The 15,530-nt window shown below is 40.8% G+C and overlaps 1 protein-coding gene across 2 annotated transcripts in view; it reads right to left on the bottom strand.

The window, feature by feature from the left end:
- The window catches only part of DCC (DCC netrin 1 receptor), a 948,238-nt gene that overhangs the window by 25,321 nt on the left and 907,387 nt on the right, over positions 1-15,530 (bottom strand). For both annotated transcript variants that reach the window (XM_084629005.1, XM_084629006.1), the window contains exon 27: positions 8,301-8,513. In XM_084629005.1, coding sequence (XP_084485131.1) covers positions 8,301-8,513 — 213 coding nt within the window. The remainder of the gene's footprint in view (positions 1-8,300; positions 8,514-15,530) is intronic.

The raw sequence follows: 15,530 nt of genomic DNA, 5'->3' as shown, positions 1-15,530 counted from the left end.
AGTTCTGCTCCACAGGGTGTTAGATTTATAGTCTCCCCCAATTACTTCCTGATCAGATTTGCTTTGCTTACAATTAAAGAGTTGCCCTTTCCCTTGGAACACAATTAGCAGTTAACAGCTATTAATTATTATTATTATTATCATTCATATAGTAGTAGTGCGAAGGAAGCCTAGTTCTGGACCAGGAACCCCTTGCCCTAGGTGTGGTACAAACACAGAACAAAATGAGAGTCCGTGCCCCAGGAGAATCGAGCTTGCTCTCTCATAGCTTTGTTGGTTCTGCAGTGCCAACAAAAGCAAAACAATAGCAGCCTTTTGTTTGTCTGTTGCTATATTAAGCAGCTATGATTCTAAACACACAAAAGTATAATGGAATGCTAACCTGTATGATACTGTTCAGCTACTTGGTGGCATTGTGCAAAGCAGATCTTATTTAAGGTAACCTCAGCCTGTATTTGTTTTCTCTTTTAGGTATTTAACGGGGTCTGTGGAATTGGTGATGCCGCAGAAGAACAAGGTGGTGACAGTGCACGAAGTGGAGACTGCCATCCTAGCCTTATGGTTCTCGGGTAATCATGTCGGAAAGCTGAAGTGTTCTGGTACAAAGTGGATTGCAACCAAGGTGGAGGATCCTACAGCAAAAGCAACTCCCAGGAGCAGGAATATGGCCTGGGGGACCTACAGGGTGTGGTGTGTTTAAATGGAGTGCAGGTAACACTTGGAGGAAACTTTACGGTTATTTTAGTAGATCACTGAACTGTCGCCCATGAGTTCGCCCACCAAGCCAGGAAAATGACTAAGGCCACGTCTACACTTAGAGCGACACAGCTGAACCGATGCAGCTGCGCTGCTGTAAGATCTCTGGTGTAGCTGCCCTCTGCCAACAGGAGAGAGCTTTCCTGTCGACGTAATTAAACCACTCCCAACGAGCAGCAGTAGCTATGTCGGCAGGAAAAGCTCTCCTGCTGACATAGCGCTGTGCACACTACCACTTATGCTGGCAAAACTTACGTCACTCAGGCGTGTGTTTTTTTACACCCCCGAATGACATCAGTTTTGCCGACATAAGTAGTAGTGTAGACATGGCCTGAGACTTTGACCTGCTCTCTGAATGTGATTAAGGACTGGAAGAGTACCACTCGTGAACGTACTGGAGTAACAATGCCTCCTACTCCAGAATTGAATCAAGATGATGAACCATGCCTAGAAACACAAGCAAGACCTAAAAATGGACTAACGATAAATCGTGAACATCAGATTATATATAATAACGTACAGTACCAACTGATACCAGTAGTATTGAATTTAACCAATTTTTCATCTCAGCAGCTCTGTCATGGAAAATATGTGTGCCTCTATGTGCAAACGATGCAGAGTTTCAGACAAGCAATGGATGGGGTGGAGTTGGAGGAAAGTTGGTGGTCTGAGAAGGGAAAGAGTCCGGGAAAGAGAGATAAAAGAGAGACATAGGAACAGTGTTGGGAGTGAAGGTATGGGTAGAGTCTGATAAAAGCCTGCTGTGAATGTTAAGAGTCTGTTCTGATAACATTTAACAGCGTAAGCATAAGTAGAACTGCACTTATGTGAGAAATTACAGAATAATCATGTTTGTGAGAAAAAGAAAAGATAAAGTAACTAAAAAACTAGAAAAGACCAATTTAAACTAACACTAGCTCTGTACTGACAGGGGAGGAGAGTTAACAGGGAAATGTGAGATTAATACATATGTATAAGAGAAGATAACAAAAAGTTATAAATAAATTTGTGTAAAAAAGGGAGGTCAAAACTGTACTGTCCTGTGCTGGAAGTGACTGTGATGAGATCATCCCGATGAACTTTCCACTTGTAAGTGATCACCACTTGCTGAGTGTCTTGCCTTAATAAAGATGTTAGACCGACCTGCCGAGTAAGTGAATCTCAATCCAACAATATGTGGCAGAACATTAAAGGGTCTGATCCTGAACATATCTGGTGTGTAGCTCTGTAGCCAGTCCATATCTGGTACAGAAGCCTGATTTGCTAGTAGCAGCCCTGCAACCTACTGTGTACAAGAAATACATGACAGGGAGCAGATCTGTTGAATAAGATGGTGTCACTTTTTACAGTCATTTTTCCAAACACAACAGCAACTTCTTAGGCTACAACTACACGATGAGCTAGGGGAGTGATTCCCCTTGTCATATACATGTATTTCTGCTAGCTCTCATCCCGCGAGTGGAAGTATAAATAACAATGTAGCCACGGCAGCACATGGAGGGGCAGCGGAAGCACAGGTGAGCTGTGCTGAGAATGTACCCACTGGTGTCAGGCGGGTTTGCCATGACGCCCCTGCCTGTACTCTGTTGGCTGCACTGTAGTGTTATACTCATGCTAGGCTGATAAGAGGTAGAACAAGCGTGTGTACGCAAGCAGCGAATCACACCCGAACTCATAGTGTAGATATAGCCTGTAATTATGTCTTCTCTGGCCAAAGAGGCCTTTATGTATGTGTGAGATTACTATGGCACAGGATTAATTAAGTTTTATTAAATCCATTGTTTCATATTGATTTTACCTCTCATTTCTGTGGGTGTGATTTTTGTTTTTGTTTTTTCAGTTTTCTCTCTTGTTTTTCTGGTTCTTTCTTTGAAATCTTCATACAGAGGAAGAAAAGTGGCAGACACAGCAACCATCAGACTGAGCTGATTTCCTTAGGCAGGTATGCTGCGGTAACGTCTAACAAAGACAGTTAATGGGTGGCTATAACCGGGCACTGGTAGGGACTTGTACTAATGTGCTGCCATAATTTATTACTTTTTTATATTTATAGGCATGCATGCTCAACTACTTCTTGCAAAAAAAAAAAAGTTATGCCAAGAATACATGATGTCCTGACGAGCCAGAGAACATAAATCAGTCCACATTCTGTGCAACCCTCCCCTACTACTTCCGGATTATATCCAGTTTAAATCACACCTTACAGTGTGTAAGGAAGAAAACAATATCAAACTCAATTTTTCTGTACAATGATGTACTTTTTAGTTCTGTCATTTCCCCTGGCATATTGGTCCATGGGAGATTGAAAAGATGGGAATTATTACTTCTGTATATACATATTATGCAAAAAAAAGGAAAGTGGCAATAGAATACAGCACTTTTACAACTGCAAAAAAATACAAGGGCTAAAGTTATAAACCTGTGATACAGTATAAAAGGCTCTACTTAAGAGGTCACATTTTCTATCCCGCTTACAGCACACTTCCAGCTACAGAAGACAAATGGCTTGCTAATCCAGGTTCATTTAAAGTGCAGCGGATCATTTCAACAGTTAAAAGGAATTTCCACTTGTCAGGAATTTAAAAAAAAACAAAACACTCCTTTCCTGGCCATTTGTAGAATTTATGTCAGATCCATCATGCAATAAGCTCAACACTCCATCAAGCATTTTCTATTTAACCTGAAAGTCAAATCGCTTAAATGTCTATGTCCATGATTTGCAGGGAGAAATGACCGCAGCCACAGTGGAGCGTGGAAAGGAAAGATTGTGCAGTGGCTCTCATGTCTTCAGATTTAGTATTAAGAATCTGAACCAGTGTATCATAAAGCGGTGATGAAACGGTGTGATCTACTATAAAATATCTATGACATGGGCCATCTTAAAGCAGAGAGCAAACTCAATGGCCTCAAGTAAAAAGGAGTAAATTTCAGCTTTGGGGTATGTTGCATGTATGACCTGAAAAACTGGATTGTGGCCTTTTAAGTAATTTATTAGTTCCCTTATGGTAAACTACTATAGAACTGAATAAATGATGTTAATCTTTCTACAGGTTTGTATGTACTAGTTTATAGATGTTAATAGCTAATTATAACACTTCTGTATGTGTGAGATTACTATGGCACAGGATTAATTAAGTTATATTAAATCCATTGTTTCATATTGATTTTACCTCTCATTTCTGTGGGTGTGATTTTTGTTTTTGTTTTTTTCAGTTTTCTCTCTTGTTTTTCTGGTTCTTTCTTTGAAATCTTCATAAAGGAAGAAAAGTGGCAGACACAGCAACCACCAGACTGAGCTGATTTTGGTTGGCTAAAATGCCTGTAGAAAAGATCTTCTATTAGGGCTTGTTTCAATGCCCACTGGGAGGGGGGGTGTCAACAAAAAGACTCCCATTGACTTAAATGACCGTGACATTTGGCCCTTAAATTCTGTGGCCATGATTTTCAAAAACAGGGGCTTAAAGTTAGTCCCCTAAATCCACATTTATGCATATGAATAAATGGTCTGATTTTCAAAAGTGCTAACATACACAAGCTTTCACTTCATCCCAGTTCATTTAAATAGGAAGTTTCCATCACTGTTATTTTTGATGGGATAAGACACTTGCCCAACATGTGTTTGAGAAATGAGAGAGTGATGTTTTCCATGACACTCACTTAAAGTAATAAACATTTTCCTTGCTCTAAGTCAGGGATCGGCAACCTTAGAGAAAGCCCCTGGTAGGCCGGGCTGGTTTGTTTACCTGCAGTGTCTGCAGGTTCAGCCAATCGCAGCTCCCACTGCCTGCGGTTCGCCGTTTCAGGTCAATGGGGGCTGTGGGAAGCGGCGCGGGCCGAGGGATGTGGTGATCCTCTGAGCTCCATACAATTATCAGGGACTACCCACAAATAAGCCAGTGTGTCTCCACCGTGGCTCTGGTACATGGCAGCCACCTCCTCTGGAAATGTGGATCCAGTGGTCATAATTAATGTTAACTTTTGTCTAATTAACAACACAGCCTTATACAGCGTAGGGAACACAGCAAATTCTGAGGTAACATAATTACAGCAATTTTAATGGTGATCACTGAACTTTATATGGGGATGGCTAACATGCCTTTACTTCCCCCCACCACCAAATCATGAAGATTAAGTGCAAAAACCTGATTGCCAAGTAGTTCTACTGAAGTAAGTAGGCTTATTCACATAATAAGGTCAGTAGGATTTGGCCTTAGGTAAACTTGTGGTATTACATAAGGATGAACAGACCCTAACACATATAAAAATATAATTCAGTTGTAAGAGTTGGCCAAAAAAAAAAAAGACTTTCCAACATTGTAGGGTTTCTCTGCTTCTGTCTGCTGTCAAAAATTGAATTACCTGGTGATGGATAGCAGGTGTTCAAAGTAGAAACATGGTGCTTTTTTGGTAGTCCTGTAATCACTTACAGTTAGGTAACATATGCTGTGTGGCAAGAACACTATGTTCAGAGAGCAACATCTGAATATATAACAGAATTCAGTAGAGCTGAAATTTCTGAACTGCAGGTAATTGTGCCAAATTGAGCAACCCACCAAACTGCACAGCGTGAATTATCAATATTTTTTAGTTCCCATCCTGCAAACGTTATTCACACAGGTAGTCCTTATTTACCAGATAACGCTATTGACTTCAAAAGCACAACTTATAAGAATTATTCATGTAAGGATTCTAGGATATTGGGCTTATATATATATATATATATGAGCCCAATATCCTAGAATCAATATATATATTGTAAGGCTTATGTTATAAAACTCTTCTAATTTTATTGCATTTAATACAATATAGAAGAGGGGTGAAATATGGGGTGGTTTGTAGTTGTGCTATCCGAGCAGCATCCCAAGAAAGGAATCTCTTTAGAAAAGCGCAATTCCCTCTCTCTGTTCCATAGTCCATACTAGCAGCAAACAACTACCTTCCCCATGACAGCTCCAATGTGGAGATGGTGCATTGTGGAGAATGGACCTAAGATTCTACTCTTTCCCCACTTGCTTGTGACGCAGGATAGTTGGTAGATCAGGTCAATTTTTTTGGCAAATAGTGTATTTGCCGAAAAATGCAGTTTCAGTCAACATGGAACTATTTGTAAATTTGAACCAGGCCATAGATTATTTTGGGATAGGGGCACACTCAATCTCTCCTTTTGAAGCGGTTCCTCTTCCTATAAATAATCATTGGAGCAGGGATTTAAACTTGAGTCTCCTTCACCTGAGTGAGTGTCCTAAACACCAACCTAATGACTCTGTAGTGATTCTCCTTCTCTCTGGCCAAATGACTATTCAAGTACTTAACACAAAGTGGAGGAGCTTCGAAAGGAGAGGCTGAGACAAAGCCATCCCTATAGCCTGGAATAGGATGAAGCCTGGGTTCAAATGCCTGCTCCAGAGCAGGGATTCAAACCTGGCTCTCCCAATCCCAGGAGAGCACCTTAATCACTGGGACACAAGCTCTAGGGAGGTCCACCACCAACTTCTCCTCCTCCAACCACTTTCTGTATCTAGTCCTTTTAAAATGACTGGAAACAAAATATTTCAGGTCAAACTTTTGTTTGACCCAAAACAGAATTTTTCAATTTGCCAACGTTTTTTGGCATTTCTGGATTTGGTTTGATCCAAACTGATTTTTCCACTCCTATTTTTCAGAACTGCCAAGAGAACAAAAAAATCAGGTATTTGTCCATCTCTAGTAGTGAGGACTCCTGGCCCCTTACCTCTCTGCACCTGGACCCATGGTGCAGGGAGGCAACGCAGGAATTTAAAGAAGGGTCTTATTAGCATCATTCTCATCTCCTAGTGTTTTTTTCGTGTAACTGTTTTCTATTTCTTTCCATTCCCTGCAAATTTATTTTTTATTTTTAACGAGTTTGCTGTCAGGACTGCATTCCAGACAGTTTTTCTGGCAAATATACATAATCCTTTCATTATCAAGAAAGTAAACCTTGAAACAGGAGCCAAGAATTTGGCATTGGTTTAATTTATTGTAGCAAATATGAAATTTGAAACAAGACCAACTTATTCATTTGGCTCCTGATTTATTTAATTCTCCTCCCTTATTAGTTAACTCTAATTTTAAACTATTGCCTTATTCTGAATTCCCATTCCAGAAAATCCTAATGAAATGCTGGAATATTATCATAAAATTGTCTGAATTCTTTTTTCATTCTACAAGAACTTAAAGAAACTTTTTTAAGATACAGGACAGTCTATATTTTATTTCTGACAGTTAAAGCATGTCTTTTTCTTTCAAGTGAGAACTTAACTGTATTTAATGGAGCTTCCCTGTAGAGGATAAGGAATTTTAAATGTAGAGGACTGCAACTTTTAAAAAAGTCAAAATATAGGTAAGGGTTGACCTTTAATTCTACAATTCTCACCAGGATGTCACTTAGTTTCAGTTCTACAAACCGCCTCAGTCCGCAGGCACAACCATCACTGATGTCAATGATGTGACTGGCAGTGGTGTGTATAGATAGAAGGCGCAGTACATGGACATTACAATTTATAGCCAGATTGTGCCTATTAGGGTCTAGCCCAGGTTGCTGGCAGAAAAGAGCTGCTTTGTTCCAAGGGGCACCTCTGAAAGGCACTGGAAGCCTGATTTGCATTTACACTCAGGCCCCCACTTTACGCCACTTTGGAGCACTTAAGTGGGCATTAAGGACATTTATGCTCACTTCAAGGCCCCCTCCAATGGCCAGAATGATGTAAAGAAACTTTAGTGCAAATGAGTGTGAGGCTCATCCCTTAGAGTACAGCATGTGCTCCTCTCCACTGCTGCTCCTCCCACTCTCCTTTGAGGTGCGTAGCCCTCCAGGGAGTGTTGAGAACAGTCTCTGTATTTAGGAGAACACAAGGACCGCAACTGTGGCTGGCTTCTATCTGGGGTTCTGCAGCAGGAGGGAAGGTCTTTGTGTCCTTCACTTTCCTTGCACATCCATGCCGGGTGCCGGCGCAGTGCAAATTAAATGCAAAAAATAAAATGGTGGCAGTCAATGGAAAATAAGCAGAACAAAAATCAAAGCCCTACTGCAGAAAGAGGAAGGATGGTCCAGTGTCTAGGTCTTGGAATATCTGGGTTCAAATCCCTAATCTGCCCACAGATTTCCTGCATGGCCTTTGGCAACTCACTTAGGGCCAGGGCTAGATAGGTATTTAAGCTCCTAAAGATGCAGATAAGTACCTAATGGGATTTCTCAAAAGCATCTAACTAGGTTCCTGTGGGCTTGTGAAAATCTCACAATGTGCCTATCTGGATCTTTAGGCACATAAATACCTTTAAATATCTGGCCCTTATTTCTATGTGTCTCAGTTCCCCACCATTAAAATGGGGAAAACAGCACTTCCCTGCCTCACATGGGTATTGTGAAGATAACTAACTTAAAATTATGAGGTGCTCACAAACTATTCTGAGGGCAGAGGTCAGATAAGTACCTTAGACAGATAATCCCTGCATCCAGGCTCGGCTAGAATACTGCACCTTGGTGGCTAATAAATAATACCAGTCATTCTTTCCTGAATTATTACCTGTTTGAGACAAAAGTGGTGTATAAGGGACTTTCGGTTCTATTGCACTCATTGGTGGAGGTAGCAAGGGGTTGGCAAAGCTGCGGAGAGGGTGCGTAGGCCGGACACAGGCTGTGGGAATCGTTCTGCTTGGGGCGTCCTCATTGCTGGCATGTTCAGGCTGTGTCTGTGGCAGCATGGATGGCTGTTGTGGGACTGGTCCTTCACTCACCGCTGTAAGGGAATAATAAAATGAACTATTATTGAGATATTTTTTCAAATCCTATTTCTTACTTTTGTGATCATTTCCCAAAGAACGGGAAGTGCCAACCTTTAACCTTTGAGGAGCTCTAAGATATATGTAAACATTTTTTTTTCAAAAGATATGAATACATGAATTAGAAACAAGACATTCCTAAAAGCAGACATGTGCCAGAGTGCTGCAATAAATCTTCCTTCAAATAAAGTACAGAAAATGACATTTTTAGCTCCCTCTGTATATTTTATTTGTATACAAACTTCTTAAGTTCCCATCACTATTGGATCTAGGTGCCTTTAAATTGTAAAAATCAACCAAAATCATAAGTATATCATATGGATAGTGACACAAATCCCAGTTGCTGGAACTCATTACATTCTGCCCTATATTATTATTATAGCCACAGCTAATGAGAGTTGAAGACAAAAAAGGGACTTAATTTCTATTTAACCAAATACCAACATCATTTTTCCTTGAAACAGCGTAATATTCACTGTGCCAAAGCAGTCAGTTGCTGTTTTATTATCCTTTACTCAAAGTCAATTTTTCTGTGATTTAAACACGCCATGTCAACCTTCAAACATAAATCAAGGTTACTCTATGTTCTAGAGCGTTTCTTATAAAAGGCTCTCAAAAATTACCTCTCTCGTGAACTTTCTATGCCAGAACAGAGTTACAAACTTGACTAAAGTAATGTGAAAGAAAAATTAACAAAAAGGAAAACATTTCAGTGGATGAAATAATCTCTTTTTTTTGTCTGCTTTGTATCCAGACTGGTAATTACAACTGTTTACGCATTTTCATCACGGTCACTGAGCAACAGCATGGTCTGTTACTGAGAATATGCACATATTGCAAATGGAACTACAGAGAAGCTGCTCAGTGATGTTTTCAAAGAACAGTGTCAGGATAAAAGAGATGCCATGTGACAGTGCCAAAGCTTCTGAACACGTTAAGGGCATTTGTATTAATACTGTCAACCGGCGCTACTCAAAGTGGTGGTCCGCGGGCCGGGGCCGGCCCCCGAGCCATCGGCTGCCGGTCTGTGCGCACATTGGAAAAAAAATTGCTGGTCCCCCGCATCAGATAGCTTGAGAAGCACTGCTGTAAACCACTTTATTTGCACAGTCATGGGCCATGTGTGAAAGTGATAAATGCTCTGGGTTCATTTTTTTTTTAAACTGAAAAATTTCAGTCAAGACCCCAAACAGCTCATCCTTCTCCTATAGAAAACAATCTTCCTGACACTTAGATATCAGATCTAGTTGTTATACTGGGAATGAAAATACTCTAGAGGATCTGGTTGCTTTCAAAATCCAGAACTCATTGTCGAAATAACGTAATTACAGAGCCAAGACAAATCTCAAGGCACTTTATAATAATGAATGTCAATGTATATAAGTAATTACAACCTACTAGGTGGCAAAATTATTTTGAAAAACGGAAATGAGGGTTTTTGTTCCAGAATCCTGTTATCTGTTCCCAATGCAATATTGCAGACCTCTCCAGCAATTTGGAACTCCAGGCAGAGGAGACTAACTACAGGATGAGACCAAGGTCACAATCATTTGTAGTTTGTAAAAGTTTACTTGGATTGTAGTGAAGTTTCCTTGTCCTCACCTTCAGTGCTCTCTGAATAATGATGCCACTTCCTGGCATCTCCACTCTTCTTCCCTTCCACTCCCTTGCTATGTGCACCCTTTCTACTCTTCTTTCCTGACTGTTCTCTTTGGACTAGGATTTGACTTGGACCACATGCCAGTGCAGGAGAGTAAAAACACCCTTTAAATCTCTGACTTGGTGCACAGAGGTAAACTAGTGCTGTGGGAGCAGGCTGGGAAATAGTAGGGACAGAGAATGGGTGGAATGTTGGCTCCATCTCTACTACCTGCTGGCCAAGGAGAAACTGGAGAATCGTGACTCAAAGGTATGTGTCTCAGTGGCAAGGTCTTTGAGGGTGACTCCTCACTCACAGCGGTGCTTAAAGGAAAAAAATCCAGCCTTTTGTCTCTTTCTCCTGCTCTTGGCCTCACATTTTCTTTCATGATATTAGGAACAGCCTGCTTCTTCTACTGTGCCCAAGGCTATCATGTCCTTCAAATCCACTTCTTTTGGGAGTCTGCTGGCTCGCATGCACAGACAGGAGAGAACAGGCACATATTGCTAACCTCCACTGACCTGCCTGATATCTTCTGAGTTTATGATCTCAGAGAGAAAAACTTGATCAGCTGGCACCAGCAGTGTAGAGAGTGATATTTTTAACATTAGATTAATGGGCATTAGATATAGTTCCTGAGAAAGTTTTTGTATAAATCCAAGTGGGCTAGAAATGAAAGATGGTGATGGATATTGGAAGGGAAGCACAGTTGTAAAATCTGAAGACTACAATAACTTTTATTATACAAAAAACTTGATGGGGTTGAGCACTCCATCTACAATTGAAGGCAAGGATTCCATAAAAATTAGAAGGTTAAACTGGGCTGTAAATAGTGAAAGTAAGTTGTCTGAGGAAGATGTCTAGTATTTGAGAAGGGAGTTTTAAAACAATAAAACGTACATGCTTGAAAAACTAATGAGAGCCATCAATTCACAGTTAGTTCAGGTTCCTGAGGGAATGGAAGATGGAAGCTCTGAAAGTTTATTTAAATAATGGATGAAGATGAGTCCATTGCTGGTACCACATGATCCAGTTACCTCAATTTCCGACTTAGAAGCTAGACATTTGTCCTTATGAAACTCAGCATGGATGTCTAATTCCAGAAGAATTCTGATTACTTGAACAGATATTGTAGTTAAAAAATAAGATTTTAATGGAAGCTAGGCTCTCAGACAACCCTGAATATGAAAATCATTGTAGTGGGTCCCAACTGTCCTCACTGCTGAAGTTAAGAGCTTTGACAAGGTAAAAAAAAAATTGCTGTACCTTGGCACCTGATCCAAATCCCAATGAAACCAATAGGAGAACCTTCCACCGATTTCTAGGGGCTTTGGATCAGGCCCTAACTGTATGATGTCAGATGTATGAATTGTTCATTGCACATTTTTTACTGAGTGATATCTTTGAGAAGGACTCCCACTTTGAATGTGGCTGTTTGCCCCACTCTGACATGAGATAAGCCCGGGCTATCTAGCGTATGTTTAAACATGAATGGCCATCATGACCCAGAGGATGACCACGGTATCAGACTGGGATTTAGGAGGTGTGAGTTTTATTCCTAGCTCTGTATGACCCTGGGCTGCACTTTTCTGTGTTTCTGTTCCCCCTCCCATCCGTTGTCTGTCTTTTCTACTTAGATTATAAACCCTTTGGGGACAGGTTCTAGCTATTTGTACAGCACCTACACAATATGGCCATCATTTCAGTTAGGGCCTCTGGATTTATTGTTATCCAAATAAGAATAATAAATTTGCTAAAACATCAGTTTTATTCTCAGGTGAGAAGTTTAGGCATTTATATTTATATTCTTGGGGAAAAGGTGGTGTGGGTGTTGGTTTTTGGTTTTGTCTTTTTTTTTTTTGCATTTGCAAGAATAAGACCAAATCCAGCTTCACTGAAGTCAATAGAAATATTTCTGAAGTCATTTATGATGGACCCCCAAATAATTCATTTCTGAAAAAAAATTACCTTTAAAGCTATTTTTCTTACTTATCCAGTCGATAAAGAACAAATATAGAAAATGAGGGAGAAAGAAGAGCCTCAGTCAAAACTCAAGGATTGGGCCCACAGTTACATTGGGTCATGTCACACCATCATTTGTACGTGCAACAGTCCCCAATGAAATCACAGAGAAGGCCTGCCTAAAATAGAAGGCATGATATAGCCCAGTATTAAAGTATCCTTTCTCTCCTCTCTTAAAAAACTGGTTAAACTGAAATATCAGTGATTCAGCTTAACAATACTTCCTACCTAAAATCCCAGAATTAAATATTCACTGTTACAGTTAGCTCCAAGAGGAAACACTGTCAAGAAATAAGATTTATTTTAATTAAAAAATGAGTATAATTCACTTTTGCACTTTGAGGTGAAGCTATTTTAGTTCCTTGCTAATCACGTATTGTTACCTCAAAATGGTGAGGACTGTTTCTTTCTTTTTTCTTCTTTTCTTTAGCTTTTTGTTTGGTTGGTTTTGGTTTTACAACTAACAATCTTGCCTTTACTCATATTTTCATATTACTCATATTTGGTGATGATGATCTGCCCCTTAGAAGGGAAGCTGATCTATATTGGACAAGTGGAGGCGTCCATATGACCTTCAGAGTCAGCCAAGTCAGAGCACATTACAATAGCTCAACCTAGAAGTGATTAAAACGTGTTGTGGTCATGTTCACATCTGAGAGGGAAGTCTCCTGGACAGCACCATTTTGAAAACTGGAGAACAGACCTCCCCCTTGCCCCCAGTTGAGGGAGACACTGCAGCTCCTACTAGTCCTTAAAACTACTTCTTCCTGACCAGTACCACTTCAGTGTTTTTCCTAGTTGAGAATGAATCATCAGGTCTCATCCAGTTGCTCATTTCTGTCATATTCTGAGACCTCAAAGGGACAGCATTGTCTGTGCTTGATGGGGAGGAGACAAAACTGAGTGTCCTCTGCAAGTTTGATGACAGTGCAGTCCACGGCATTTCACAATCTTTCCCCGGCATCCTGAGGTACACGTTAAAGAGCTCAAAATACAGACCAGACAGATTCCTCAGGTGAAGGCTAATGGTTAGGAGGAACTGCTGCACAGAGTGAAGCCACCTTAATATGGCACTGATATATTTCCTGGGAGCAAGGATAGAAAAGCAAATGTATAATAATTGGCTTATATAGATTTCACTGATAGTGTGAAACAGACAAGCAGATCTATTATTCCAGGAGGTTCTGGTTGAGTCTGATTTAGCCCTTCATTTTTTTTTTAAAGTTTTCTTTTCAGTAGAAGATGAACGGTAAAACTTGGCTTAAGGAAGATTTTCAATATTGGAAGCTTTGAGGTCAACCATGAAGAGTTTCAGGAACAGAAAGAGGTGTTGGAGCATGGTCCACTTGGCAGAATGCACAGCAACACCCTCCCTAATGACATTGCACAGGATGTATTCAAAGATTGCTACCTCCTGATCAATAGCACGTTCAGCCATGCAGTACAGTAGGTAGAATTCACTGCAAAGGAATTACTGCAGTGCATGTATTTTATTTTTTTTTACTTTTACTGCAATGGGGCAAGAATATCATGGCTTTTTCACTGTGTAGTTCAAATGGATACAAACCTACCTTATGCACCTTCCCTAGTATGATCTTCAATTGCCATTCACTGTCAAGAAAACCCCACATGATCAGATGAAGACAAAGAAGTGGGTATGACTGAGTCAGAATCCTAGATTAATTTTGCTGAAACCAATTTCTGCAGAAGAGAAGCCGTATGGGAGACCTGGTAAGGTGATCCAAACATAAAGCAGACGCTCCAGCTGCTTTTTAATGTTGTCTGCTGGACGAGCGTGTGGGAGGGAAATGTGAAACAAGGAGTACAGCCTCTCTTTCATATGATGTGTTGCTGCCAGTTCCTGTGTCAGTGGTGGCAGCATTAGTAGCGATAGCAGGTATGTACACACACACACACAAATCTATCTAGCCCCCCCTCCATTCTACTCAGGCAGAAAGCTAACCCACCATGCTGTTACAGAAAGCTAGGCAATTGCTTGGCTGGTTGTCTGCATGTCACCGATAAAACAAACAACATATATAAAAATAGTTTCTGCCTTATGGATTTTTTTGTGTATGGAGTTTTGTGGCACTTCTTTCTGTCATATTTTGCAGCTGAGTTTCCTGCATCTCTGATGGATGCTGCAGAAGTACCAGCAGGACAGTGGGGTGGGAATAGGTATTGTTTCATATTCTCTGTGTATATATAAAGCCTGCTGCAGTTTCCACGATATGCATCTGAGGAAGTGAGCTGTAGCTCACGAAAGCTTATGCTCTAATAAATTGGTTAGTCTCTAAGGTGCCACAAGTCCTCCTTTTCTTTTTGCGAATACAGACTAACACGGCTGCTACTCTGAAAAATGTCTTCTTTGATTTCCCACCTGGTTTGTTGCATGTGTGGGAATTTATCCATAGATAAGAACATAAGCATGGCCGTACTGGGTCAGACCAAAGGTCCATCCAGCCCAGTACTCTGTCTGCCGACAGTGGCCAATACCAGGTGCCCCAGAGGGAGTGAATCTAACAGGTAATGATCAAGTGATCTCTCTCCTGCCATCCATCTCCACCCTCTGACAAACAGAGGCTAGGGACACCATTTCTTACCCATCCTGGCTAATATCCATTACTGGACTTAACCTCGATGAATTTATATAGTTCTCTTTTAATAACTCTCCTCACTTCTTCTACTCTGCTGTGTAAAAGCGAAATATTTGAAAGTAGTGCCTCACAATTCCTACTGGAGAGCTGCAGAAATATCTGCTTTGGCTCAAACACTGCTGTACAGAAATGCTCAGCTGCTCTCACTGCCTGCTTCGAGTGGTGATTCCAGGGTGGGCAGGTTGGTCAGACTCAATTCAAAAATGCATTTTTTCCCCAAGAAAAGGGTAAGCTATTGATCAGATGACTGAGGTGTGCTATGACATCCTCTGGGGAGAAGTCTGGCAAAGTGGGTGCCATGTAAAAGGATTGTTTGTGGATGGAAGCACTTGATGGGGTGAATGCTGTGAGAGGTCACAGGAGAGGTCTGGAGGTATTAGAAAAAAGATGAGGTAACGCCACAAGGAGGGCAAGATGATAGCAGCTGACCTAGCAGAGTTCAGAGACAGGAGAAAAGGGCTTTCTTTCAAAAGGAGGCAGTCATGTTTCAATCCATCCTGATGGAGGCCATCTACAAGATATGGGGGAAAGGACACCAGCCTCCTGACGAGTGCTCTTCAGGGGAGTGTCGAGTTTGTGCATGCCTTACTTTGTGTTATACTGCTGACAATTTATTAAATATATAATCCCTTGTGAAATGTACCATGCAATATACT

Source organism: Lepidochelys olivacea (assembly GCF_965140295.1).
Source record: "Lepidochelys olivacea isolate rLepOli2 genome assembly, chromosome: 5".
Lineage (NCBI taxonomy): Eukaryota > Metazoa > Chordata > Testudines > Cheloniidae > Lepidochelys > Lepidochelys olivacea.
This window is presented reverse-complemented; position numbering and strand designations above follow the sequence as displayed.